Raw genomic sequence first — 24,050 nt, 5'->3', positions numbered from 1 at the left:
TGCAGTATTTTCTCCCAAAGCCACTTTGAGGAAACAATCAGGAGCCTGAGACCAAATGTGTATAGACGCACTTTATTTCTGCTGATGTAGTGCCCCCTAACGTCTGACCTTAAAAGCTTATAAAAACAATTTCAAAAACAACTTTGACATATCTGACATTAAGTTGAAGTTGTTATAAAGGTTATATACCATGTATTTTTGATAAAATAGTTGAAAAATCAGCATGAATTAACTGCACTTGTCAATATCTAAAACATTTTTTCAAATTACCAAATTACTAGATTGAGGCATTTCTGCTGCATCATGCAATGTAAAGTGACATATGTTGTTGCCATTGGAGCTTATGATTTAAATGTATAAGTTATGGTATGCACTAACAGATTTTACATTATACAGTATCTAGCAATATAAGAAAAACATGTAGCAGGAGTTTACATTACTTCATTCGTTATGCTTTTTGCCAAGTTTGTTTCAAGATACAGCTTCCTTATGTTTTAATTTGGCACACAGATTTTTACTTCCATTTCCTAGCTCACTCATCCACCCTCAGATTTGGCAGACATTTCAAGTGAGGAATTATAAGATGAAGTATTTCAGTAATTCGTATTCAAACGAGATGATGATCATGATCTACCCTATATATAAATACTAGGAATACAGTGTAAGCTTAATAACAATGTGTATGTACAGAGGTTATCAGTTAAATCGTAACAAGCCCAACACAGCATGTCAGCTTTGATCCAGCCACAACCAGTCATAACGCTGCATCTTTGCCTTCCTTAAATGTCTAATAAAAAACAAAGCATCAACAGTTTCAGATTAACGACATAGGAAACCGACAACATAAACTGAACTTCTAAAGCCAGACCCTTCCAGCTTGTGCTAACTGAGCCCACTGTGTGGCTACAGAGTGCAAGTCGGCGTGCTCGACATCAGAGTTTCCTTCACCATTGGTTGTGACGAGAGGGGACTTGTGGAGGTCGCCTGCGTGAGAAGATATTTATGATCAGTTTGTGATCATAAGTGGATCAGTATCAGCTGACCGACACAATGGGTAAGGTAAAAAGTGTTAGAAAACAGGAGTAGGATTGCATACCTTTATTATATTCTGCCCAGCTATATGAACAGCCCAAAAAGCAATGAGAAACACTGTCTTTACTGTGTGTTGCCACTGGCAACCACGGTCACCATGGTAACCCACAGTTCCATCATACAGTAAGGGAGGTCATGCCAGACTGCACAAAGTGAAACTTTCCTGTTCTGCATGGCTGTCTCCATTTGACTAACATGAAAGTGAAAAGGTCTTGAAAAAGGTGATTCTCACTAACCTGTACACTGACAGTATCATACAGTGACAGGAAGTACATGTTCACTGTCATGTGCACGGTTACTCCACAGCGTTGTGGAGATCGGTCTGGCAACGCAAGACTATATGGATGGAAACGGCAGATCAAACGGAAACAAAACCGAAAAAGAAAGGCTTGGTGGCACATGAAAACTTGAGAAATAAAGCAAAGAATGTCTTGCAGCAAGAACAAGCACCAGCCACGACACCTTCTTCTATTCCTTTATTCAGTCTATTATTTTACACAACTTCTGAAATAGAGGCCCTTTTTCTTGCCCGATAATTCTTTTTCATTATGGCTTTTTTTTAAGGTGGTAAGTTTATTACAAAATAACTTTTGCTCAAGGCACTTGAATACAAATTTCACCACGAATGAGCAGTGGTGGGTGGCAGGTAACTGTCAGGATGCATCGCTGGGCAAGGTCACTCTTCCATCAACTACTGTATAATTATTATTAGTAACACACTAGAAGACACAACACACCCACTGCTGCTGTGCTTTCTCCCAACAGGAGAAACACCAAAAAAAAAACTAACTATCTAATACTTGGAATTTTTGTAAAAAAGTAATTAGCCAAAAATATTGAAGCATACACATTCCATTGATCAGTCTAATTTTAATAAGCTCATTTCAAGGCTTTGAAAATCTACCAACAATGAAGAGAAAAGTGCTGCTTCCTTAATGAGGTGCTTAGTGTGTAAGATTACTGACAAAACGTTAGCAAGTATACAACTCACAAAAACATTACTTTTAAATAAGTTTTCTTACCATTATATAAAAGTAATGAATCGTATATTGTTTTAAGACAAATTTCATTTTAAATGAAACAAGCACAATTCAAGAGGACTTGCTGGTTCATAACCTTTAAGTCAATAACATCATCAAATGTATCCCTTTTCATGACACTGTATGCATATCATCATATTCTTTGTTAAGAAAAAGCTACCTACACATTAAGTCAGAAGTACACACATAATGCTTCTGAAATGCACAGACTGAAACAGCATCAGATTATCAATTACAGTTGTAGTTATAGGAATGAAAAAAGAAAATCTCTGCTCAAAAGAAATATAATAGTGTAAACGTAAAGAAATGCGTTTTAATGTGTGTGTGTTTCTAGTCAAGCAGGGAGGGCTCTGAAGGACGTATGACGGTGGGTCGGTTGGGAGCAGCCGGGGGTCTTCTGCTGCAGGAAGAGAGAGGAGGAAGGGGAGGGGGAGGGAGAGAAGAAACATGCAAGGCAAAATATCATCAGTCATGCACCAAAGATTCCCAAAACCCCAAAAGAACCCTTCACCAGCAGTCTCAATTGTCCCAGCAACGTGCACCAATACCACAAGCCACAAAATGCATCAGATTGTGTGTGTGTGTGTGTGTGTGTGTGTGTGTGTGTGTGTGTGTGTGTGTGTGTGTGTGTGTGTGTGTGTGTGTGTGTGTGTGTGTGTGTGTGTGTGTGTGTGTGTGTGTGTGTTTATGTTACCTGGGAATCCCGGGCGGCAGTGCAGGAGGCACGCGGGCCGGCCTGGAAGGGACAAGAGGCACAACACCAGAGTTGGGATCGCCTGCGTAGGCTGTCTGGCCCGGCGGCCGAGACGGCACGGGCGGTGCTCCGAAGGCTGGTGAGGGGTTGAGAGGGGGTGGAGGACCCGGAGTGGGCCCCCTCACCGCCGGGGGTCGGCTGGGAGGGGGCGCTGTTGCTGAGGCGGGGCGGGATGCCGGTGGAGGACTGAGACGGAGATACAGAATGCTACCGAGTTACATTTCAAGATGAGATGTACCCAATTAAACCTTCAGTTCAATTAAGACTGTTAGCATTAAAGAGTTACAGTAGATCACTGTGGAATATTAGTAATGTTATTATCCAAATAAGGACCTGTAAGAGCCAATTAAGCATATTTTTTATATTATTTTATAATATATGTTGATGTCATACAATATATATATGTTCTGGTAACATTATCATTATTAGTTTATAAAGAGGTTTTATGCATATGTTTGGTTTGCAGATTATGCAAAGAATTATGATTGCAATTAGGATTATATGCTTAAATGCAAGTACATTTTATTTGAGTGGAGTTTGTGTACATATTATTTCATTTATTTGTATCAGGTGGCAATACACTGAAGCTATTTTGGTGTGCTTGTGTAAATATGTGGAGAAATAACGTGATGCTGATTAAGAGATAGATGTCTGCGAGCTGTTTAGTGCATCCCCACTATAGCCCAATTTTTAAACCAATAGTGATGTGATTTTTTTTTGTTTTACATAAACACATAACATAAACAGCAATCTTTTTTTAAAGAACTATGTTTAGGAGACATACTGTACAAGCAGGACATTGTACAGTAGAAAAATCTACAGTCAGTGTCCTCTGGTGGCCAAACTATTTAATGGTGACACTGTTCTAAATACCTCAAACCTAGTTCTGCATGTCTGACATTTCTTGTTACTTAAACAGATACCGACATAGCTGCAATAAGCTAATATCGGCCGATATATTTGTGTTTAGTCATGTTTGTTACCTTGGGTCCTTGGGAATCCAAGTGTCGTCTACTGGTGGAGGCACTGGGGTAGAAATAGTGGTGGTGCTGATGTCTCCTATAAGGACCAGGGCCTCTTTCAAAGCATGATACATCCTCAGCATCTCATCTCTCCTCTGAGCCTGCTCTACTGACTCCTCCATCAAACTGCCCTGGTCCCCGGCCGAGTACAGGTAGGCCAGCAGCTCAGAGTGGATGAAGTCCTTCGCCTGGAGATGGGAGACGAAAAAGGAAGTCAATACAGATAGACAGCAAGACTATGTAAGACAGAGTGACCCATATTACTGATAAATGACTTTCCAACTCATTTCTTATACCTCTCTACAGTATCAAATCAAACTTTATTTATATAGTACTTTACATACACAAAAAGGTAGCAGAAAGGGCTTTACTTAAAGCGTAACTTAAAAGCATAATTAGGACGGAAACGCCACTTTTAAGATTTACCGTGTTTTCGTTTTTCAGTCAAATGGCCTTTTGAATGGGAGTGGTAGGGGCACTTCTATGATAGCATCAAAATCGCTATTTTTACAACACTAAGAAGGCTCGACACAACATGAAACTTTGCTCGAAGTATATTCAGGGTCTCCACACATGATCTTGAGAATTAAGAACATTGTGTACACAGAGTTTACTAAAAAGAAAGGTTTTGAACAACTCACTGTAGCTGTTGTTTTTCCGGTCGACGTCTATCTCGCAAGTCAAAAATAGTCGTGGGAGGAGAATAAAGAGGGAAAGCCCCTAAAGCTTAGTTCCATATAAATGCACGGATAATTTATTGTTTTGTCATTAGTAAAAAACAATATTGACCTTGTAGTTTAAAAAGGAGCCTCATATAAGAATGACATTTCCTCCTATAGAGGCCGTTCATTCGCATTCGGAGATCGACTCTTTTGGACTGAGAAAATGGCAGATAGCGTAAACAAAACTGCTAACTTGAGTTGCTCAAAAACTTTTTTAGTAAACTCTGTGTACACAAGTTTGACTCGGGTACATTCACAAAAAGACCCTAGGTTGCATTTTGGCGAGATTTAAGCTTTAAAAAAGAAGAGGAAAAATAACAGCCATACCCCCCACCCCCATCCATAAGCAGTGTTTACTAAAAACACATAAAAATCAAACAACAAACAAACAACAAACGTGAAATCAATACAATCAGAAGTTGAGGAAACGCTATCATAGAGACCTTGAGGAGGAGTAGACCAATGGAAGAAGAGACAGATAAAGCAGAACACGTACACTATTGATCATGAGGTGCATGATGGTCTTGGGCATGAGGTCTCGGATGGACTTGTTAACAATGCCGATGTAGGAGTCCACGAGGTTGCGGATGGTCTCCACCTGCCGCTCCAGCTGCGGGTCCATGGACACGGTGTCGCTAGTATTCATCGCGTCTTCGCTATCAGGCTGGAGGAGACCAAGACAGAGAAGGAGATGTGAGGGATGCAAAAGCAGATATGTTTTGTTTGTGTTATCCGTTAAAAGGAAAACTGTATTTTCTCCCTCAGATTGCTGCTGATACTACACAAACAAACACACTATTGCCTGCCAATGTGAGACATCATTTTGGTTATTTCACATGTGAGGACTCACATAAGTTTTTGTCTCTCCACTAGAAACTGGTTTGATGTGAAAAATGTGATGTCACACACCTCTGAGCACCAACCTGATGAAGCAATATCTGAATCAGACAGCTGGTGGATTGTTGGGCCACTGTCAATCAAATCTGAACAAAGCACACCCAAACAGTCCTGATGAAGCAGGTTAGCTGAGTTTTTGAGTGTAAAACTTTAAAATTAAATCAAATAATGATGACTGAAGATGTCTTTTGTTAAACTTTGATTGTCGGATTGCTTGACTATTTACCTTTATAGAGAAATTCTTCAGATTTTAAGCAGTGTAAGGAGCAGTGGACAGTTCTTGTTCACAGTAATGTAAATACAGTTTAAGGCATTTTTATTGGTTTTAGCCTTCCATCCACACTACACCAGTATTTTTGATCCTGAATGATAGATCTTGTTGGATACACTCTCTTTAGCAAGTGACCTGAATATACTGGAAAATAAACAGTGGATAGCTGTGGCCTGGATATTGGATCCCCAGAGTGCTTCTGGACCAGCAGGGCAATGAATTAATGAGGTTGTGGAACAGGGTACTGCAAAAAAATAAAATAAAAAAAAGAGAGCATTTGTGCTGTACCTGGTCTTTCTCTGGGTAAACACCAGCTCTGAGAAACGAAGCCTTCCAGCTGTCCACATCCTCCTGAGTGTCACATGCCAGCTCAATCTGACGCAGGTCTTTATACACATTCCTGTAAGACACATTAACCAAAGATTAGAACAGACAAACACCATAAACATGATTCTTTTAGAGGCTCATACAGCATCCACACCTCTGTTCAGTATTGAAGATGGCAAAGACATGTTTGCTGGACATGAAGCCCTTCTCCACATCTCTCAGCTTCAGGTTGTCGAGAGGCAGCATGTACTTCTTTTCTTTCTCCTGATAAAACACACGGATGTAATGACAAATATAAAAGAAGGCAGACTATAACAAATAAACCATCAACTCAACTGAGTACAACAAGTATGATTTTACTATACCGTGACACATGATGACTACAGTTTTACTGCAGAGTTATAATAAGAACTCCCTAATTATTTTTACCAGATGCTGGAATATTTGTCTTTGAAAACAAGGCCACGGTCTCTCTATACCACAGAAATAAGACGAGTAAACTATACATTTTCGAGCATTTACTGTCCGTCCTGTAAGGAGTCTTACCTCCTCATCTTTGTACCAGGAGAGAGACTCAGCAGTCAGGACAAACCAGTAGTCCTTGGATCCTCCCTTCATGATACTGATGTTGATAGTGAGCCAGCCTCTGCGGATCACCTGCACACATGAGACCAACAGTTGACTAAACTACAAACCCCACAAGAGGGGTAATATGCACCTTCGGAAAGCAAACGCAATACTAAAAACAAATGAAGACAATCGACATATACAGACAATTGGCATCAAAATACAGCACAACAGCCATGCAAGTGCAACAGTGTTCTTCATTTAAAAAAAGAGAGCACAGTGCAGTCAGATCAACCCATACTGTATGAACTGATATTACACCACAAACGTAGAGACTGAAAATAAGTGATGAAAGACTCCAATGAAAAGTCACCTTCTCTGCATCCTTCTCTCTGTCAGACTGACGGACAAGAAGACAAAGGGAACAGACACAGGGATAATAAGCGGACATATGAAATACCCTGGTCTGGGTGGTGTAACCGCGAATGTATTATAGGGTTGAAGAGTCAGCTGTGCCCCAATTTGTCTCAGGGGCAAGCTGTGGTGCTGCATTTAAAATCCCTCTCGGCCTAAATAGGATTTTCTCCAAAGACCACCATTATTTTCAGGGCCGTTGACGAGCTAGGAACTAAAGAGTTTAAGTAGGTCCCTCTTATGCCAATGCACACATTTCATAGTTAAATAAACCCAATGATTGTCTGCAATATAAGAGTCTGCAGGCTGACTCTATATGTAAACAGTTTACAGTTTTTCTCAAATGCTCAAACACAAAAGCCAATCCTCTAAACCAAATGACCAGTTGTCTAAACACATTTACTAAATCTAGCCATCATTTTCCAATATCATAAACACATTTCACATGAAGACACAATTCACAAAACACAATCCTCTGTTCTCATAAATCTCAACACATTTTTCTTTGCTAAAACACAAGTTGCAAAAGAACTCTGCTCATATTCTCAAATGAAAGCTCATGTGATGCAAAATGCTTTACCAAAGTCAGCAATATTTGAACACAATGAACACATCTGGCGTCATTCATTACACACGACGACTCAAAATTGAAGACACTTGTTGCTAATGCTGTGACCACATGTATAAAAGCAAGTTCAGAGTGCACAGTTTGCTGAAGATTCCAAACAAACACAATGGATGAAGGCAGAGTCTGGGGAAGAGGAATTCGAGTCAGAGGAGGGAGAAGAGCTGGCCATGAAAGAAGAGGAGCAGTTCAACGAGGAAGAGGAGTTCAAATCAGAGGAGGAAGAGGAGCAGGCCAACAAGGGAGAGGAGGAGGCCAACAAGGGAGAGGAGAAGGTCCAGGAGGGAGAGCAAGACAACCTCGCACCATCATTACGGACAAGATGCGAGCAACAGTCATTGACCATGTCATTGTCCATGGCATGACAATGGCTGAAGCAGGACTAAGAGTCCGTCCAAACCTGAGTAGGTTCACCGTGGCCACCATTATCACGGCATTCAGACAACACAACAGGTATTGTACTCTATTGCTTTCTTTGTCACAATACAATTTTACAAGCCTGTGAAAGTAGTTTATTGGTTTCAAATCAGTTGTTACTGTATTATAATTGACAACACGTTTCTTTCTTTAGAGTTGAAAGAATGCCACATAGAGGTGGGAGGGTTGCCATATTTACAGCGGCACAAGAAACCCTCTTGGTTCGTGAGAACAACCTCATCAGACTCCGGGAGATCAGAGACAAAGTCATTGCCGATAATGTCAACTTTGAGAGCATTGCTGATGTCAGCTTGGCCACAATAGACCGAATTCTCCGGCGCCAAAAGATGCGGATGAAACAGGTCTATAGGGTTCCCTTTGAGCGCAACTCTGCGCGACACAAAGACCTACGTTACGAGTATGTGCAAGTAAGTATACATCCATGTTCACAGTACAGTTAGTGGACATACTGTGTTGCTCAGTTAATTCATGTTATGAATTCAAACTTCTGGCTGTCGCTTACTTTGTGACCCACCCACTTTATTTGTTCACACCGCTGTGTAAGAATGAGATACACGGATAACAAGAGCTTATGTTCCATCATATCGCACATATGATCAAAGGAATACAGAATCAAAACAGGCCTTTTCGCTGGGTGAGAAACTTTGAAACTGGAATGAAAGGCCGCTATCTTGGTACATGGTATCCAGTTCTCATGACACATCCATGAGTGTAACTCCTTCACTTCCCTCTTCTTCATCAAAGTGCACAAATCTCGTTTCTCGACATGGCCTGAATGACCGTTGACTCCCCCACCCACCCAAAGAGGAAGTGGAGGTGCAGAGGGTACAGTACTTACAAGAATCTCTCCCTGGGCCATAAAAAGGAGGAACAGAAGAGGAGAAAGAGGAAAGGGAAATAAAGACAAGAGGGGCACAGACAAGAGCGCGTAAATGTGAAGTAACAAAGGGCAACAATGACAGGGGAGACGGGCTGAGACAACGACAGAGAGAACAAGAAATAAAAAAGCAGCTGGAGAAAAGAAAGCAGCTGCAGCAGCAGGCGAGTTACCTGATTGGGCATGACCCTCTTCTTGGTGGCGTTAGCAGTGGTCCTTTGCTGGGCACTGCAGGAAAGAGATTCAATAACATAAACTCCGGTATTATATATATATATATATATATATATATATATATATATATATATATATATATATAGCTTGGATATTATACCATATATTATAAAGTAAGTACTAAGTAAGTAAAAAAAAGAAAAGAAAAAGAAAAAAAGAAAAGAAGAAAAAAAAAAAAAGACATTCAATTTATTGTCACATGACAAAGAAAACCAGAAAACCCAGTCAAGTGAGAGGCTGGAACCGGGAACTTTGTTGACTTGAATGATTCATTTATTCTCAAAATGGTTGACGATTCATTCATCCATCATTCTGTCCATTGCCCAAACGATTAATTTAGTCAGAATTTCAGCTATTAACAAAGCAAACAGTACACTTTATCAGATAATGTATTGCTTTCATGTTTTTTCTGTACCCAAAGTCACAGATGCAGAATGGTAGTTACACAAATAATCTAATTGTTAAGATGTTGTATTTAGAAAAACTGTTCCTTTTTGGTAAAAACTATGTCCCTATTTTCAGTAGAGCTAGTCTAAGTTAGTAGGAAAGCTCAGGATTCAACAACATATGTCTGAAAAAAAACAGAACTATCCCTTTAAAATGACTAGTAACTAGTGCAGCTGTACATATATGTCAACAGATTGCAGAAAAAAGGCAGTACAGAAATACCAAAGATGAAGAAAAAATATTTGATGTAAATAACATAGGCAAATATAAAATTCTCATATGGGCTGGGCTGTAGTAATGTTCATTCAACTTTTTTTGCCTTTGTATAAATGCTAAAAAAAAAAAAATGTAATTTCTTACCAGTACTACAAAACATTTTGACAATTTCTGATGGAAAGCTTAATGCTCTTCACATTGATTGATCAATCCCTATGCATTTACTGACTGGATGTTAAAAATAATTAGGCAGCACCTGATTATTATTTTCCTTATTGATTGATTGATTGATTTATCAATCAATCAATCAAGCAATCAATCAATCTGCTGATTATCCAAAACATATTTGAAATTAGTGACAATTAATATCCATCACGTGCCAGAGCCCAAGTTGACATATTGAAACTGCTAATTATACAGGCAAAAATCCAAAACGTAATGAAAGAAAAAAAGAAAAGCATTAAATCCAGACTATAACAAAGAATAACCAAGAAATACTTGCTTGAAAAAATTGAATAATGATGAATAGAATTTCAAAATAGTTGCAGATTTATAGCTTCAGAAAAGTTTGAAGACAGCCCTCCATCTCTGATCCTAATGGAACTCAAGAATAAGTATCATAAAAAAGTATCTTACTTGGCAAATCCAATGAAGTCCTCATGATTAGTGTTGATGTAGGAGAGCTCAATATCAATCAACAGCAAAACCTGAGGGCCAAAACATTTCATGTTATGTACACAAAAAGGGAGACTGTACAAATGTACAGGTGTGCTGCATCACACACACACACACACACACACACACACACACACACACACACACACACACACACACACACACACACACACACACACACACACACACACACACACACACACACCTGGTCTTTGGTCTTGCTGTCTCTCTCTCTGACGTAGGTGGTGACGATTCTCTCTGTCTCTTCTCTCAGTCGAGGGTAAGATCCCAGCTGTAGACCCACACACACAAAAAACACACGCACTGCTGCAGGTACCGTAATTACAGGACACACACACACCTGTGTCGGCTCACACTGCTCACACTGTGTATCTACATAAGCAGCTACACCCAACAACAGACCGTAAATATACATGTAGCAAATTTGACACATTAAGACTGAGGAGGCATGCACTAATGAGCTCCATATCAGCTTGAGATTCCTTGTCAGCTACAGATGTTTTGATAGCAAGTGTAGGGAAACTGTGAGCTATAGCAAAACATAGTCACCTCAAGCTGATAGCGAGTCTCAACAAATCAGGGAGGATGTGGGAAAAAAAGATCAGGTTAAAGTCAAGAAAGAGGTGAAGATTGAGAGGGGTCTAGTGGAGTCGTGTAGGGGGTTACATTATTGGTGTCACTAGTACAGAAAGGATGTATCACAGGCGAAATATAATAAAATCTCTGTTGACAAGACAGGGTGGAAAACAGCCACAGTTGTGCCATTTCTAAGCAGCCTTCCTTAGCGTGAGAGCGGGGATCTGATTTAATAAGTGAGGCAGGGTGAGGGGTTGTTACGTTAATTGCCAATCACAGTGCTGATGGGGTAAGTGGGCTGGTAGGGGTCCAGGATCAGAATGGGAAAGGGCTATTTTAGATTTGTCATTAAAGAAGGAACCACAGGGTAAAGGTGGTACTGTAAGCCTTCAAGCAGCGGTGAGGGGGAATAATCAACAACAATAGACAAGTGACAAGTTAGTTGATTACATTTTTGTGATTTTCTTTTCCTTTCTTTGACTGCTCTCTATCACTCTTTAAGTCGTCCCCTCCGCTGTTCCTGTTTACCTTTTCAGTGCACTTCCTGATCAGGGCGGCAAGCTCAGTGACAACGAGGTCGACGCATTTCAGACAGGGGTCTTTCAGCTTAATGATCTGCTTTTTCACTATGGCCTCAAACGCCAAGTCTGGGGTGAACAGGCCTGTCCTGTGGTGAGGCATTTATGTCAGGTGAAAAGAGGAGGCGGTGTAGCATGGGCCATGATGAGGAAAAAGGGAACGGTGGCAGAAACATGAAATCCCATGTCGGATAGAATAGTTTGGGGGGGAAAGAAATAGTTTCAAAAAGTAAAAGAATGATAAAGATTGAGGAAAATAAGAAAAAAAACAGGTAATTAGTTAGTTCTGCTTCATGTACAGAACAGAAACAAGCTCCAGGTTCTGAGAAGTATTCATTGCAATACCAGCTTTATGCATGTGTATGTCAGAGTCAGCCCGCAGTCAGTCCACCACTTTGGTCCAGACCTCAACAACTTTTGGATAGATTGCCATGAAATTTTGTTGAAACATTCATGTTTCCCAGACGATGAATCCTAAATCACTCCCTTAAATTTCCTCTAGCGCCACCATCTGGTCAACATTTTAACTTGAACTAACCAACTTACTAATAGTAGCAAATGTCAGCATGCTTACGCCCTAAACTAAGATGGTGAACATGGTTAACACTATTCCTGCAAAACATTGACACCGTAGCATGCGGACGTTAGCATTTAGCTCAAATCACCAATGTGCTGAAATACAGCCTCACAGAGCTGCTAGCATTGGCTTTAGAGTCTTATGACTTGTTTGAGCTGTAGCCTAAAACCAAACCTGCAGCTTGTTTTGAAAAGGACCTGTACAGGAACATGTTACGGCACGTCGGTTTCTAACCACACAGCCTCTCAGAGACACCACTCCAGTGCACTGCAACACAGCCAGGACATTCAAATATATCCACTGACGTTCATGCAAGTGAACTTCAAAGGGGACTGTAAAAACTGAGGCCTCCTTTGAATTCATCCACTTTATTTTTCAACCCAAGGTGCCGAAATTATGTCCCAAAACACATAGCTAAAAAAATAAATAAAACGGCTGCTGTTTGGCACCAAAATGGCTCTTGGCAGCTTTAAAGCTGGCTGGTCTCTGTGGTGTGTATGTACGGGTGTGGCAGCCAGGAAGGAGACCATGCAGTGATACCTTATTGGTGCACTGTCTGACTGTGTTGATGAGCTCCTGGATGACCAGGTCGATGCATTTCAGACAGGGCTCTTTCAGCTTAATGATCTGCTTTTTCACTATGGCCTCAAACGCCAGGTCTGGGGTGAACAGGCCTGTCCTGAAGGACATACAGACAAGACAGACATGGAGACGTGGCGAAGGGGGTAGATAGACACACAGGAAGAGTGTCAGACGGGCACACAGATGGAGGAAAACACAAAGAGACACACTGAGGAAGACCAAATGAGAAGTAGTGGAAGAAAAACTGGAGTAAAAGACAGCCATGAGGCTAACAAGCAGCCAGGGAGCCTAAATAAAAACTGCTCACAAATGAAAGAAAACAAAGTCAGACAGAAGAGACAGCACACTTAATGTAGATGTGAAAAACAAGAGACACTGATACTTGAGGACAGATAAGACTGTAGGTCTTTATAAAGCTGAATGGACACAAACAAACAGGGATAAAACTGGCAGACAGGTGAGCAGACATAAAGACAGCGAAGGCAAATGTGTGCGCCATGTGATATGCTGTTTGCAGACTTGCCTGACTCCGTGGATGTTCTTGATGGCGTAACTGATCTCTTTCCTCAGCTCCTTCTCATCAAACTCCATCTTAGACGGGGCAAAAAAAAAAAAGCTTAGATTTGATTTGTTCTATTGAAAATTAATACTGCTTCCTATTGCCAAACATAAGCTGACAGACAAACATGAGGCTAGACAATTAGGGATAGTCTGTGGGTTTAGTCTGTTGTTGTCTGTTGGATTTATGAGAAAGCATAGGCAACATAGTTACAGTATGACACAAGTATTTATGAGGATTGCCACATCAGTAGTTTAAATACAAAACAGTCTTTAATCATTGTTAACTTAACTATGACTGCTTGTTCACCCTTCGAAACAAAATATCCTTTGACACAGCTGGTTTCTCTGTTAACAGGAAGATCAATTCCTTTCCATTTAAATGACAAATACAAAAATGTGTGACGTATAACTTTAATGTAACTAATAAATCTATAAAAAAAAAAGAAAATTCATAGAACTAGTCACCTTCACCAGCTCGAAGGGAAAGCGCTCATGGAAGATGCGGTTGATCTTTGCTCCACCTGACAAGTTGGAGGTGTCCACCTGATCACCAGACCCCTCGATGCACTTCTCAAAGTCCACGCCAAACTGCTGCACCATCCTACAGATTGTACATAGTACTTAACTTCTTGAATTAATGGATTTGTGTGTCTGCGTGTGTCAGTATGTGTGTGTACTGACTGGAGCAAGGCCTTGGTCTTGCGTGTGGGGTCGTCAGGGCGGAAATTCTTGTACTCTTCCACCTCTTTCTCCAGTGATAACAGCTGGCTTTGCAGCTTACTGCGTAACCCGGGCAACGTATCACGGATGTGGTTGGTAAGTTGCTGGAGAGACATAAAAATAATAGATTTTTCCCAAAGTCACTTCCTTTTTATTATGACTTAATGAAGAAGATTAATGCTGTGGAGATCTGTGCTTTTCTGTGTGCTTTTTCTTAAGAAAAACTAAATAATATTCTCAATGTGTGGCATAAAAATCCATCCAAGTTAAAATATACAGTCACTTACTCAATGGATTAGTGCAACTTAAGTGCAGTGCAGCACATCATCCAATACACACAAAAATGTAAAGCACAAATGAATAATTTTTTCAGCCCTGGACATTAGTTACCAAATTAACCTTCAACAATTTATCGCCATGTGATCTTTGCCACATAAAATGGATGAAAAGGGCCTACAGTGCATGTAGAGTGTATGTGCGTGTACGTATGATCATGTGGGTCTCACCTGATTGAGGGTCTTCTGCAGGTGTGGAGTGCCCATACGTTCTGCAATGTGTCTGTACCCAGGGTGGGACAGGAAGAACTTTCTCTCAGCAGCCAAAGCAGCACGGATATCTTTCTTCCCATCGATATCCTTTTGACTGCGGTTTACCACCCCGATGTAACCTGTAAAAATAGACATTTTTTATGGCTAAACAGTAGGCCGCTTCCCAAAACCAAATGTCCTTCAACTGCTGAAGACTAGAATGAAGTTAAAAAAAGCAAAAACAAAAACAAGAAAGTAGGTACAGTACAGGCCTGGCAGGGCATCACCAGAGACGACAGTGTCTACTGAGCTCAGTGGGTTGTAGACCATCATTAATTGCAAAGGATGTTCAACCAAGTGTTAAATTATGATGACTTTTAAAATTGGAGAACTGTGTAAGAAGGGCTGTTCATCTGATGTGGGTGTAAAACAAAGCAATTAGACCTGATAGTCTATTTAACATCATATTAATTATTTCATTTCAAAGTCAATGTGGGAAGTTAATTTTGTGTGTGTGTGTGTGTGTGTGTGTGTGTGTGTGTGTGTGTGTGTGTGTGTGTGTGTGTGTGTAAAACTGTTGATTGTACCAGTCCCCCCCCCCACCCCCCCAGTTGCAAATATCAGCGTCGTAGGATACAAATGTGGGCTAGAGATACTAATATTTGGCAGTCTGTTCACAAACTGACTGTTAGTGGGTTTTGATTGGCAGTTGGCAGACCATGAAAAAAGACAACAGCAAATTTTGTTCCATTTCATAAGTTACAGGTTGCCTGGTTGTGTAGTGCTGGCCGTGTTTTCTCTACTCACAAGTGTCAAAGAATGCATTTAAAGTCTGTAAATATTTGTAATGTGATTAATGGATTAATGTGAGGCATCGGGAAAGACTCAGGACTTCTCCATCCTGGCCTGGGAACACCTCAGGATCCACGAGTTAGAGCTGGTTAAAGGTGCACTATGAGTTGCTGCATGGTCACTTCTGTTGAAGTTCCAAGTAAATTTCAAACAAAACAGAGCAAGCTCGCCCCTCCCCCCATGTTTCCGTAACTGTCATGACTAACTGACTAACTGTCACTAACCCTCACCCCCTCCCCCAACCATCTTGTCGGTGATTGGCTGGAGTGGTTTGTTGTATTGGCGAAATCATCTGGGACCCATGTTTCCATCCAGGGGGTCCCTGTGGACACTGTTGAGGAGTACAAGGGGCCGTCCACACGGAAACGTTTTATTGTGCAAACGCACATGTTTTGCATCGTTTGGGCCGACCATCCAGACGAATCCTGCAAACGCACTGCCTGAAAACGCACTTTTTTGAAACCAGGTCTCAGGGTGAAAAAATCCGAAAACGGCTCTCGTTTGGCTTCGTATGGATGGTAAATACGGATCCGTATCGATGATGTCATCGCCACACCCCTCTTTTACACCCTCTCCCACGGCCGCTGACGCACACAACTGCGGTGAAGCTAAGCGAGCATGTCCCATCTCCATGGTCAAACCAGCTCACTTCATCTAAATACTGTGTCTCTGCTCCCTGACCCTTCCCTCTGGATTCTACACAAGATATATTGCTAACGTTATGTAGCTAACGTTAAACATCGCTAAAGTAGCTGACCGCTCCAGCAGCGAAGTAACGTTAGCTGCTATGGCTATCTGTTTATAAAGTGGAAGTAGATAACTTATCAACTAGCTAGCTAATCTGTCTGCTTATCAACTCCTTGAACGGATTATAGTAACTTTTACCATGGCTTATTGTAGAAAGGCTACTGCAAGAAAAACGTATAGATTATTAAAAAGACATCATTCATGGATCATTGATGTTTGTTTGACTGCCGAAGTTAGAGCTAGCAAACGTTAGCGCGCTAACGTTAGCTCGCTAACGTTAGCTCGCTGCTAGCGCGCTGCAATCATGCAAAATAAAAAGCAATCCAACAGCACATTATACAACGTAAACAAAGACACATTTTCTTGCGGCGGCCTTTATAAAATGAGCAGTGGGGAAAGTTATTATAGTCACGGATGTATTAAGAGAATGTTATAATCTAGTCATGTTATGATGGGAAGTGGAAGTGACTATGCTCTTCTTCGTTTTTTTGTGAATTTCTGTAGCAGAAACAGCGCCGCCTATAGGCCTGGCATATGAAGTAGCGTATTGAGTCATTTACAAGTGGATTCGTTTGGACGCAACTATTCTTGAAACGAATCCAGGGAAGACGGGTAAAAAAAAGATCGTTTTGGTACGTGTGGACGGGGCCCAAGTACCTGGGGGTGTACTTAAACAATAAACTGGACTGGACTAGACACGCCGAGGCTGTCTACAAAAAGGGCCAAAGTCGACTCTTTTTCCTGAGGAGGCTGAGGTCCTTTAACATCTGCCGGACGATGCTGAGGATGTTCTATCAGTCTGTTGTGGCCAGTGCTATCTTCTTCGCTGTCACGTGCTGGGGCAGTGGGATGAAGGTCGCAGACACTAACAGACTGAACAAACTGATCAGGAGGGCTGGTGATGTCGTGGGGGAGGAGCTGGACACACTGACGGCCGTGTCTGAGAGGAGGATGCTGTCCAGGCTTCAGTCCATCTTGGATAATGTCTCCCACCCTCTCTACGACACACTGGCCCAGCAGAGGAGCACCTTCAGCAGAAGACTCCTCTCACCCAGATGCACCACAGAGCGCCACAGGAAATCTTTCCTACCTGTGGTCATTAAACTTTATAACACCTCCCTCAGAGAGTCACACACCCCCTCTCTGTAATCATCTCAAACAAAGACAATCACTTCTCTTTTTTATTGCACTATTTGCACATTAATGCTGTACATTTCATATTTTATATATTATTACTGTATATTTGTTTTTATTATATATGTTTAAAGTATTGATAATATATGTTGTTTTTATTTGTTTGTATACCTGTAGTGGTAACGAAAATAATTTCCCCCTGGGATTATTAAAGTATTTCTGATTCTGATTTTGGTGCACAGCCTGTGCCTCTAGTGTTTCTGACGTTTACGCCCCTTCTGTTGTCTCCCGAGACTGGGCTTTTTCATATTGTATTCAGGGGGCAGGCAGCTAGCGGATCAAGGAGAGATGCCTACGATAGAGACAAAAATGAAATTGCGCTGAAACCATGCAGGAAGTCATAGTGCACCTTTAATGTGGCTCGGGAAAGGGACGTTTGGGGTCCCCTGCTGCCCCGCGACCCGACCCCGGATAAGTGGATGACAATGGATGGATAGATGGATGGATTAATGGATTTACAAAAAGCATTTAAAACGTGTGTGTGTGTGTGTGTGTGTGTGTGTGTGTGTGTGTGTGTGTGTGTGTGTGTGTGTGTGTGTGTGTGTGTGTGTGTGTGTGTGTGTGTGTGTGTTCTTTGTGTGTGTTCTTACCTCTGCGAAGCGGCAGCAGTTTGTTTTCCAGGATGTCTCGGGCATCCGTCCCCTCATCCATCAGGTCCAGCTTAGTGATCACACCAATGGTCCGTAGACCTAAAGACAAAGGCGTAATTGCAAATAGTACAAATAATTAGATTTAAATACTGATGTTCAAATATTCAGACATGGAACAGGGATTTTAGGATTTACACAGGTAATTTGATAATATTGTTTAGGCAGTTAAATTATAATAAACCACAGTGGAACAGCGTGTTAGCAGTGTTTTGCAGTCTACTGCAAACTTACACACAGCTCTGTGAGGCTGCATTTAGCTCTGAGCTAACTGCTTACATCAGCATGCTAACATGCTCACAATGACAATGCTAACATGCTGATGTTTAGCTGGTAAAACGTTTCCCAATTTGTTCATCATCTCATGCTGAGATTAGTTTATCAGTAGCACTTAACACAGTTGAGCTGGTTGGGAATGCCATTAGTTTTAGAGTATTAGATAAATTATTATATTTTTATCTGATGGTGGCATAAGTTAAAGCTTTGAGCAAAACCTGCTAAGCTGTAGTTTCCTTTCTACAGTTACAAGCCTCTACATTTAATAACATCTTCTGGATTGAATGAAAGAAGGCCAAAGGTTGGGATGATTAAATTAAAGTATGTCTTTTCTAATCTTATGCAATAAGTCTTTTAATAATGTAACTGTTAATTATTCTGACAAGCTGGCTCCTGCACTGAGGCAAAGATTAATAGAAAGAAGAAGAGTGATTACAGCTGCAAGATACAGCGAAAAGTAATTAACTTTGTACCAAATCAGAGCCAAAAAATGGTAATGTTTCGAAAAATATCCAGGGAAAAGAAATTAACATGATCTTACACACAAACACACCCCCTTACCCTGAGGGTCAACCTCCTTGGAAATCTTAAGGGCGTCGGAGTTGGCCAGGTCAGTGTTGGCCGGGGTGACGGCCAGGATCAGACAGCTCTCCTTGGTGATGAACTGCATCAGCATGTCCCTGATCTGGTGCTCGATGTCCTGAGGCTGGTCTCCCACGGCAACTTTGGTCATCCCCGGCAGGTCGATCAGGGTCAGATTCAGCACTGCGAGATGTTGAGGGGTAGAAAGAAGGAACGCGATCAATCAGTGGTTAAAAACTTGCACTGGGAAGGCTGAGTTTGTATGTTTGTGTTACCATTAGGGGAGTAGACGCGGAGGTTGATAGGGATGGGGGAGATGCCCTTGTTGGATCCGGTGATCCGCTCAGTCTCTGCTTCAATCTCCAGACGGACCTCATCAAAGTCCACAAACTTACGTCCCTTACAGTGCAGGAACTCTGCATACTCTACATGGAGTAAATGAGAGATATAGACATGAGAGAGGGCGATGGAAAAATAAAGAAACAAATATGATAAGATAGGGGACAGAGAGAGATGGCAGAAAGAGTGGCAGTGCAGTAAGGAGTAAAAACATAAAACATGTTTTAGCAAGCTATTAATAATACAGATTGTATTGAACATTTTTGAGAAAGCTTGTCTTGAAAAGCCTGGATTTAAGAGCACAAACCCGTTCCCGACTGTTTGACTCATGTATACAACTTGCCTACTTTACTGTTAACCAGCTGGAGGATGAGAGGACGACGGGTGACGATGCCAGATCCTCTGGGCAAGAAGTCCCTGAGAGAGACAGAGATAGATTAATAAATACAGACAGGCAAATGGCTGTTTGGCTGACAGATGTGTCACAACAATATGTCGAATCAAATGTTAAAATAAGAACAAGAGAAATCGAGTGCACTTAATCCCTGATTAATTATTCAGCGACATGATGCTTTTTCTCAGTAAATAGTAAATAAATAAGGATTTTGTCTTCATTCTCATGTCAAAGTACTGAATATGTGTCAGCTTCTACAAAAAATAAGACTACAAGCTTTAAAATTGATCCCCAGTGTCTACACATGTACATGTGTGCATTATTGATGCAAGGCTAAGATTGACTTACAACCCTATTCATTATAAATAGTGCAAAGAGAACGAAACATGTCTCTCTGTCTGCCCTTCTCATTACATACATCATCAGAATGGAAACTCCTGGTCAATAGAATTTTAATAATTTCCAGGTCACTGACTACACATCTCTTCAGGCTATGAGAATATGTCTCTGTATGTCTGTCCTTCTGTCTGTGTGTTTGCCAGGTCAGCAGCAAAGTCTGAGTTGAGTTTCAGCGTAAGGTAAGCAGGCCACACACACAGACACACACAGACACACACAGACACACACACACACACAGTGCATGTTGTCTACTGCTGACAGAGCAGTCAGGATGTTACACAACAATTTTCTTTCCTCGTCTCTTCCTGTCACTTATGTATCATCATAAATAACACGATTACCAACAAGACAGTTAATCAATTAAATCATTGGGTCATTTATCTAGTAAACATCCATTTGCTGGTAATAGCTCCTCAAATGGGAAAATGTGGGCTCTGATTGTTATTTATTTCACACTGAACAGTATAAATCAGTGGTTCTTAACTGGTTCCCATTCAGTCAAAATGCCAAATATTTTCTGGTTAAAGCTTCTTGACTGTAAGAATTTGGTGCTTTTCATTTGCAGACTGAACTTTTTATTCTTGCCACCTCTTGTCATACTAGCTTACATATAAACACAAAAAAGTGATATCCGCTCAAAACAACTCAGATTGTTATGCTTGAATAATTGTTAGAGGCCTGAAGATGTAAGACACAAACAAAAGAAAAGATATCATCTTTTCTATCATTATTCTTGTGACCCCTCAGAATAATGATGTGACCCATTGGAGGAGTCTCTAACCACAGGTTGGGAACCACTGGCCTATACATTCAGACTGACTGTAAATAGATTGATGAATAATTTAAATAATAATAAGTTGCAGCACCGACTGACTAACTCCAACTAACTGAAAATGAATAAATAAACTAATCTCACGAGCCAGTGATGTATTTCTGCATGTCAGTAGGCTAATTACCAAACACGAAAACAGCTAAGTAGCCTTTTGTGGGTATCTGGTACCCAGTGTGTCATATACACATAACAGTGCAGCTGGTGACATCACTGATGACCCCAGCACAAACACATCAATGCCCCTAGTGTCTCCCCCAGCCACTGCTTGGGACTCGGAGACAAAAGGCAACAGGAAAAAAGGAGACATGGCTGGCTAATCAACATTCCCTATCTCTTGGACAACAAGTGAAAGCACGCTGACATGTTTAAGAAGAAAGTATTCCCTTTTCTGGGCACCTTCGCTTGGAGATAAAAGCTCAAAGCTGCTATGGATAACTTCAGTAGATTAGGCCTCTACAGTGGCAACACAGCCATGTCTTCTTTCCCTTCCCTTTTCTCATGAATAGATTTTCTCGCAAGGCTTGGCTACTGTGTATTAACTGAACTGGCTGAGTGATTATTTTCTACATTGTTATAAACTGAGCAGAGTAACATATGACATCAGTTTGTCATCAAATGTGGTTCACAATTTAAATTCCTTTATACTCATTCATCAACCTCAACAAGAAACTCAGCAGTGCAGGCTGGGAGGCATTTCCACGTGTAGGCCTACCGTGTCCAATATTTCATCTATTTGACAATGACCTCATCAAACCTGCCAACAATCTTTTTGTACCTCACCCATTAAAGTAAAACATTGACTTGGCCTATAATGTGAGGCCTATAAAGATGCATTTACAACCCGAGGCAAGGAGTCTTACGGAAAAACAACCTTTGTAAATGTTTGACAGAATGGGCCTATTATGAAGCAGCGACAGCACAGATCGGTGATAAATATTCCCGTGGACGAAGTTACATTTTACAGTTTTGGAGCTAGCGACTAAAATTACTTATGTACACCCTTTAACCAATTTCGCCTCAGTTTTTGTCACACAACAAACAGCTGTTTTCTTTTGCGTCAAATGCGTAATTATGGATCGGGAATACGCCGGCTCCAAAATGGAAAGAATCCATTGGGGGAAAAAACGTTAGGAAGTGTGAGGCACCGACACACTCAGCGCGTAATCAAGTGCTTAGTTGGCCACTTTTACGCAAAAACTCGGCGTAATTTGTCTTAAAATAACAGCAACTGGCACAAACAACAGTCATAAAAGTAAAAAAAATAAATAAAAAATAAGCACATTCACAATGTCAGATTATTCCAAGACGACATATAAACGGTACAACCTCCCGACGAAATTCTCCAACACGGAGCTCTTCCCTGCGCTCTGGCCGCCGACGACCGCTATCTGCGGCAGGTCCAAGTTGCAGGACTGGCCGATGGAGCTGAAGGCGTCCTGGAGTTTGTTAATGAGGGGAATTAGGTCTTCCATCCCCCGGTTTCCCATAGCGGCACCTCGGTCAGCCCGGCGGGCTATATCCTGCTCTGCTCCCGTTCAAGTAAGAGCCAAATGGTCTCTCTTCCAGCAAAAACTTCCCAGATGGCACAGCAGTCTGTCCAAGCCTCTGTGAGTTTATTTCATTAAAGCACAAGGCAGTCTAGAGCCAAGAGTCCCGTCTGCGGTCAGAGCACTGGCGGGGTTTTTAGCTGGATGATTGCATGATAAAAGTAGAAACATTAAACCGAAAACTTCGGTCATCATCCGGTCAGGCGACACCCAGCCTCCGCCGGAGATTGTGGCTCCGCCTCCAGCGTCACTCTCCTCTGTCATTGGTCAGCTGGGACGTCTATTAATGTAGGCCTACACATAATATCCTTTTTTACAAAACAGGTTTTGAACTTGCACTTTGAAACAGGGGAAATTAAAAGTCTGTTTGAAGTCATAATACAAATTACGAAACACTTTAAGGGTTCTTTTTATGTATTGTGAACTAAAGGAAATATCAACCGACCTGGCTGTATTGGTGGCAGTAGCTCAGTCCGTAGGGAGTTGGGTTGGGAACCGGAGTGTGGATTTGTAGCTGAAGAGCTGCCATTTCACTGGCACTGCCAAGGTGCTCTTGAGCAAGGCACCATAACCCCCCCCCCCCAACCGCTCATTGCGCTGGCCCAGCACTAGCTGCCCACTCACTCTGACGTTGTTCCATTTGTGAATAGGTTCTGAGCATGTGTGTGTGTGTGTGTGTGTGTGTGTATTTCAGGCTGTGTGTAGTGGGGATCAATATAAAGTATAAACATTTTTTTTATTAAATTTAGTTTATTCTCAAGAATATTCTTAATCAGTAGGCTACTTAACTCTTCACTTACATTTGCTTAATCATAAAACAAAAAAAATATATGAACATTGAATTGTGCTCATACTGGCTTTTAAAATAGCCTGTGTCTTTTAAATGCCCTTGCAATGTAAGTAATGGGCCTTGAAATAAACAGTCCTTGTTTTGTACAATAATATTCAGAAGCGTCAGCAGTCTCAGACAAATAAAGTCAGTATTTGCCAAAGTTACAATACTTTTATTATACAGTTCCTTAAATTCGCATCCAAAACGCCAATGAGCTGTGAATATAAAATATCAGGTGGAGGTTATAGGATGTTGAACTTATTTGTGAGAGCTGTGTCTGCAGAGTCGTCACACCAGCCATTTATTGGCAGGTCACCTTTTCAACCAGAAGAGAGCGCTCCAAAGCAGAAGGAAAAGAAGAGTCCTCATATAGGCCTACTGGAAGTATTCAATACAAATATCCTGTATACTGGCAGTGCATCTCATGCATGCTCATGAGCTTTGATAGAACATGATTCACTAAAAGTGATAAAATTAATAAGTGAATATAACTAAATATTTTCTGTCATTATATGATAAGGACACTTAATTATGTTTCTTCATAAGAAAGTTGAAAACAGCAACCACAAGAATTGGTTTAAATAACTGAAAAAAGAAAAAGAAAAGAATTGCTTGTGTAAAATGCAAGATTTACTGAGAATGAGTGACC

At 41.1% G+C, this 24,050-nt stretch overlaps 1 protein-coding gene across 5 annotated transcripts; it reads right to left on the bottom strand.

Moving 5' to 3' along the window:
* Positions 1-56: 56 nt before the first annotated feature.
* Positions 57-22,808, bottom strand: LOC120556320 (dynamin-2-like). 5 transcript variants are annotated; one of them, XM_039795874.1, is made up of 20 exons: positions 22,349-22,807; positions 19,741-19,814; positions 19,334-19,483; positions 19,038-19,241; positions 18,144-18,242; positions 14,740-14,900; positions 14,195-14,337; positions 13,979-14,114; positions 13,476-13,543; positions 12,911-13,049; positions 10,824-10,910; positions 10,580-10,650; positions 9,220-9,274; positions 6,672-6,782; positions 6,280-6,389; positions 6,087-6,198; positions 5,127-5,294; positions 3,870-4,096; positions 2,827-3,072; positions 57-984 (listed from the first exon to the last, which is right to left on the bottom strand). In XM_039795874.1, exons 1-20 carry the CDS (start codon positions 22,507-22,509, stop codon positions 945-947), a joined length of 2,562 nt encoding a protein of 853 aa, XP_039651808.1. In that variant the 5' UTR covers positions 22,510-22,807; the 3' UTR covers positions 57-944. The 5 variants fall into 5 exon arrangements, with proteins under 5 accessions (XP_039651808.1, XP_039651781.1, XP_039651800.1 ...); XM_039795847.1 differs by lacking the exons at positions 57-984; positions 12,911-13,049 and adding exons at positions 1,554-2,532; positions 11,744-11,882 and having other exon boundaries at positions 22,349-22,808; XM_039795866.1 differs by lacking the exons at positions 57-984; positions 12,911-13,049 and adding exons at positions 1,554-2,529; positions 11,744-11,882 and having other exon boundaries at positions 22,349-22,808.
* Between the last annotated feature and the right edge of the window lie 1,242 nt (positions 22,809-24,050).

This window comes from Perca fluviatilis, chromosome 1 (genome assembly GCF_010015445.1).
Source record: "Perca fluviatilis chromosome 1, GENO_Pfluv_1.0, whole genome shotgun sequence".
NCBI classification, from domain to species: domain Eukaryota; kingdom Metazoa; phylum Chordata; class Actinopteri; order Perciformes; family Percidae; genus Perca; species Perca fluviatilis.
Note: the sequence above shows the minus strand (reverse complement) of the source record. Positions and strands in the feature narration are given on the sequence as shown.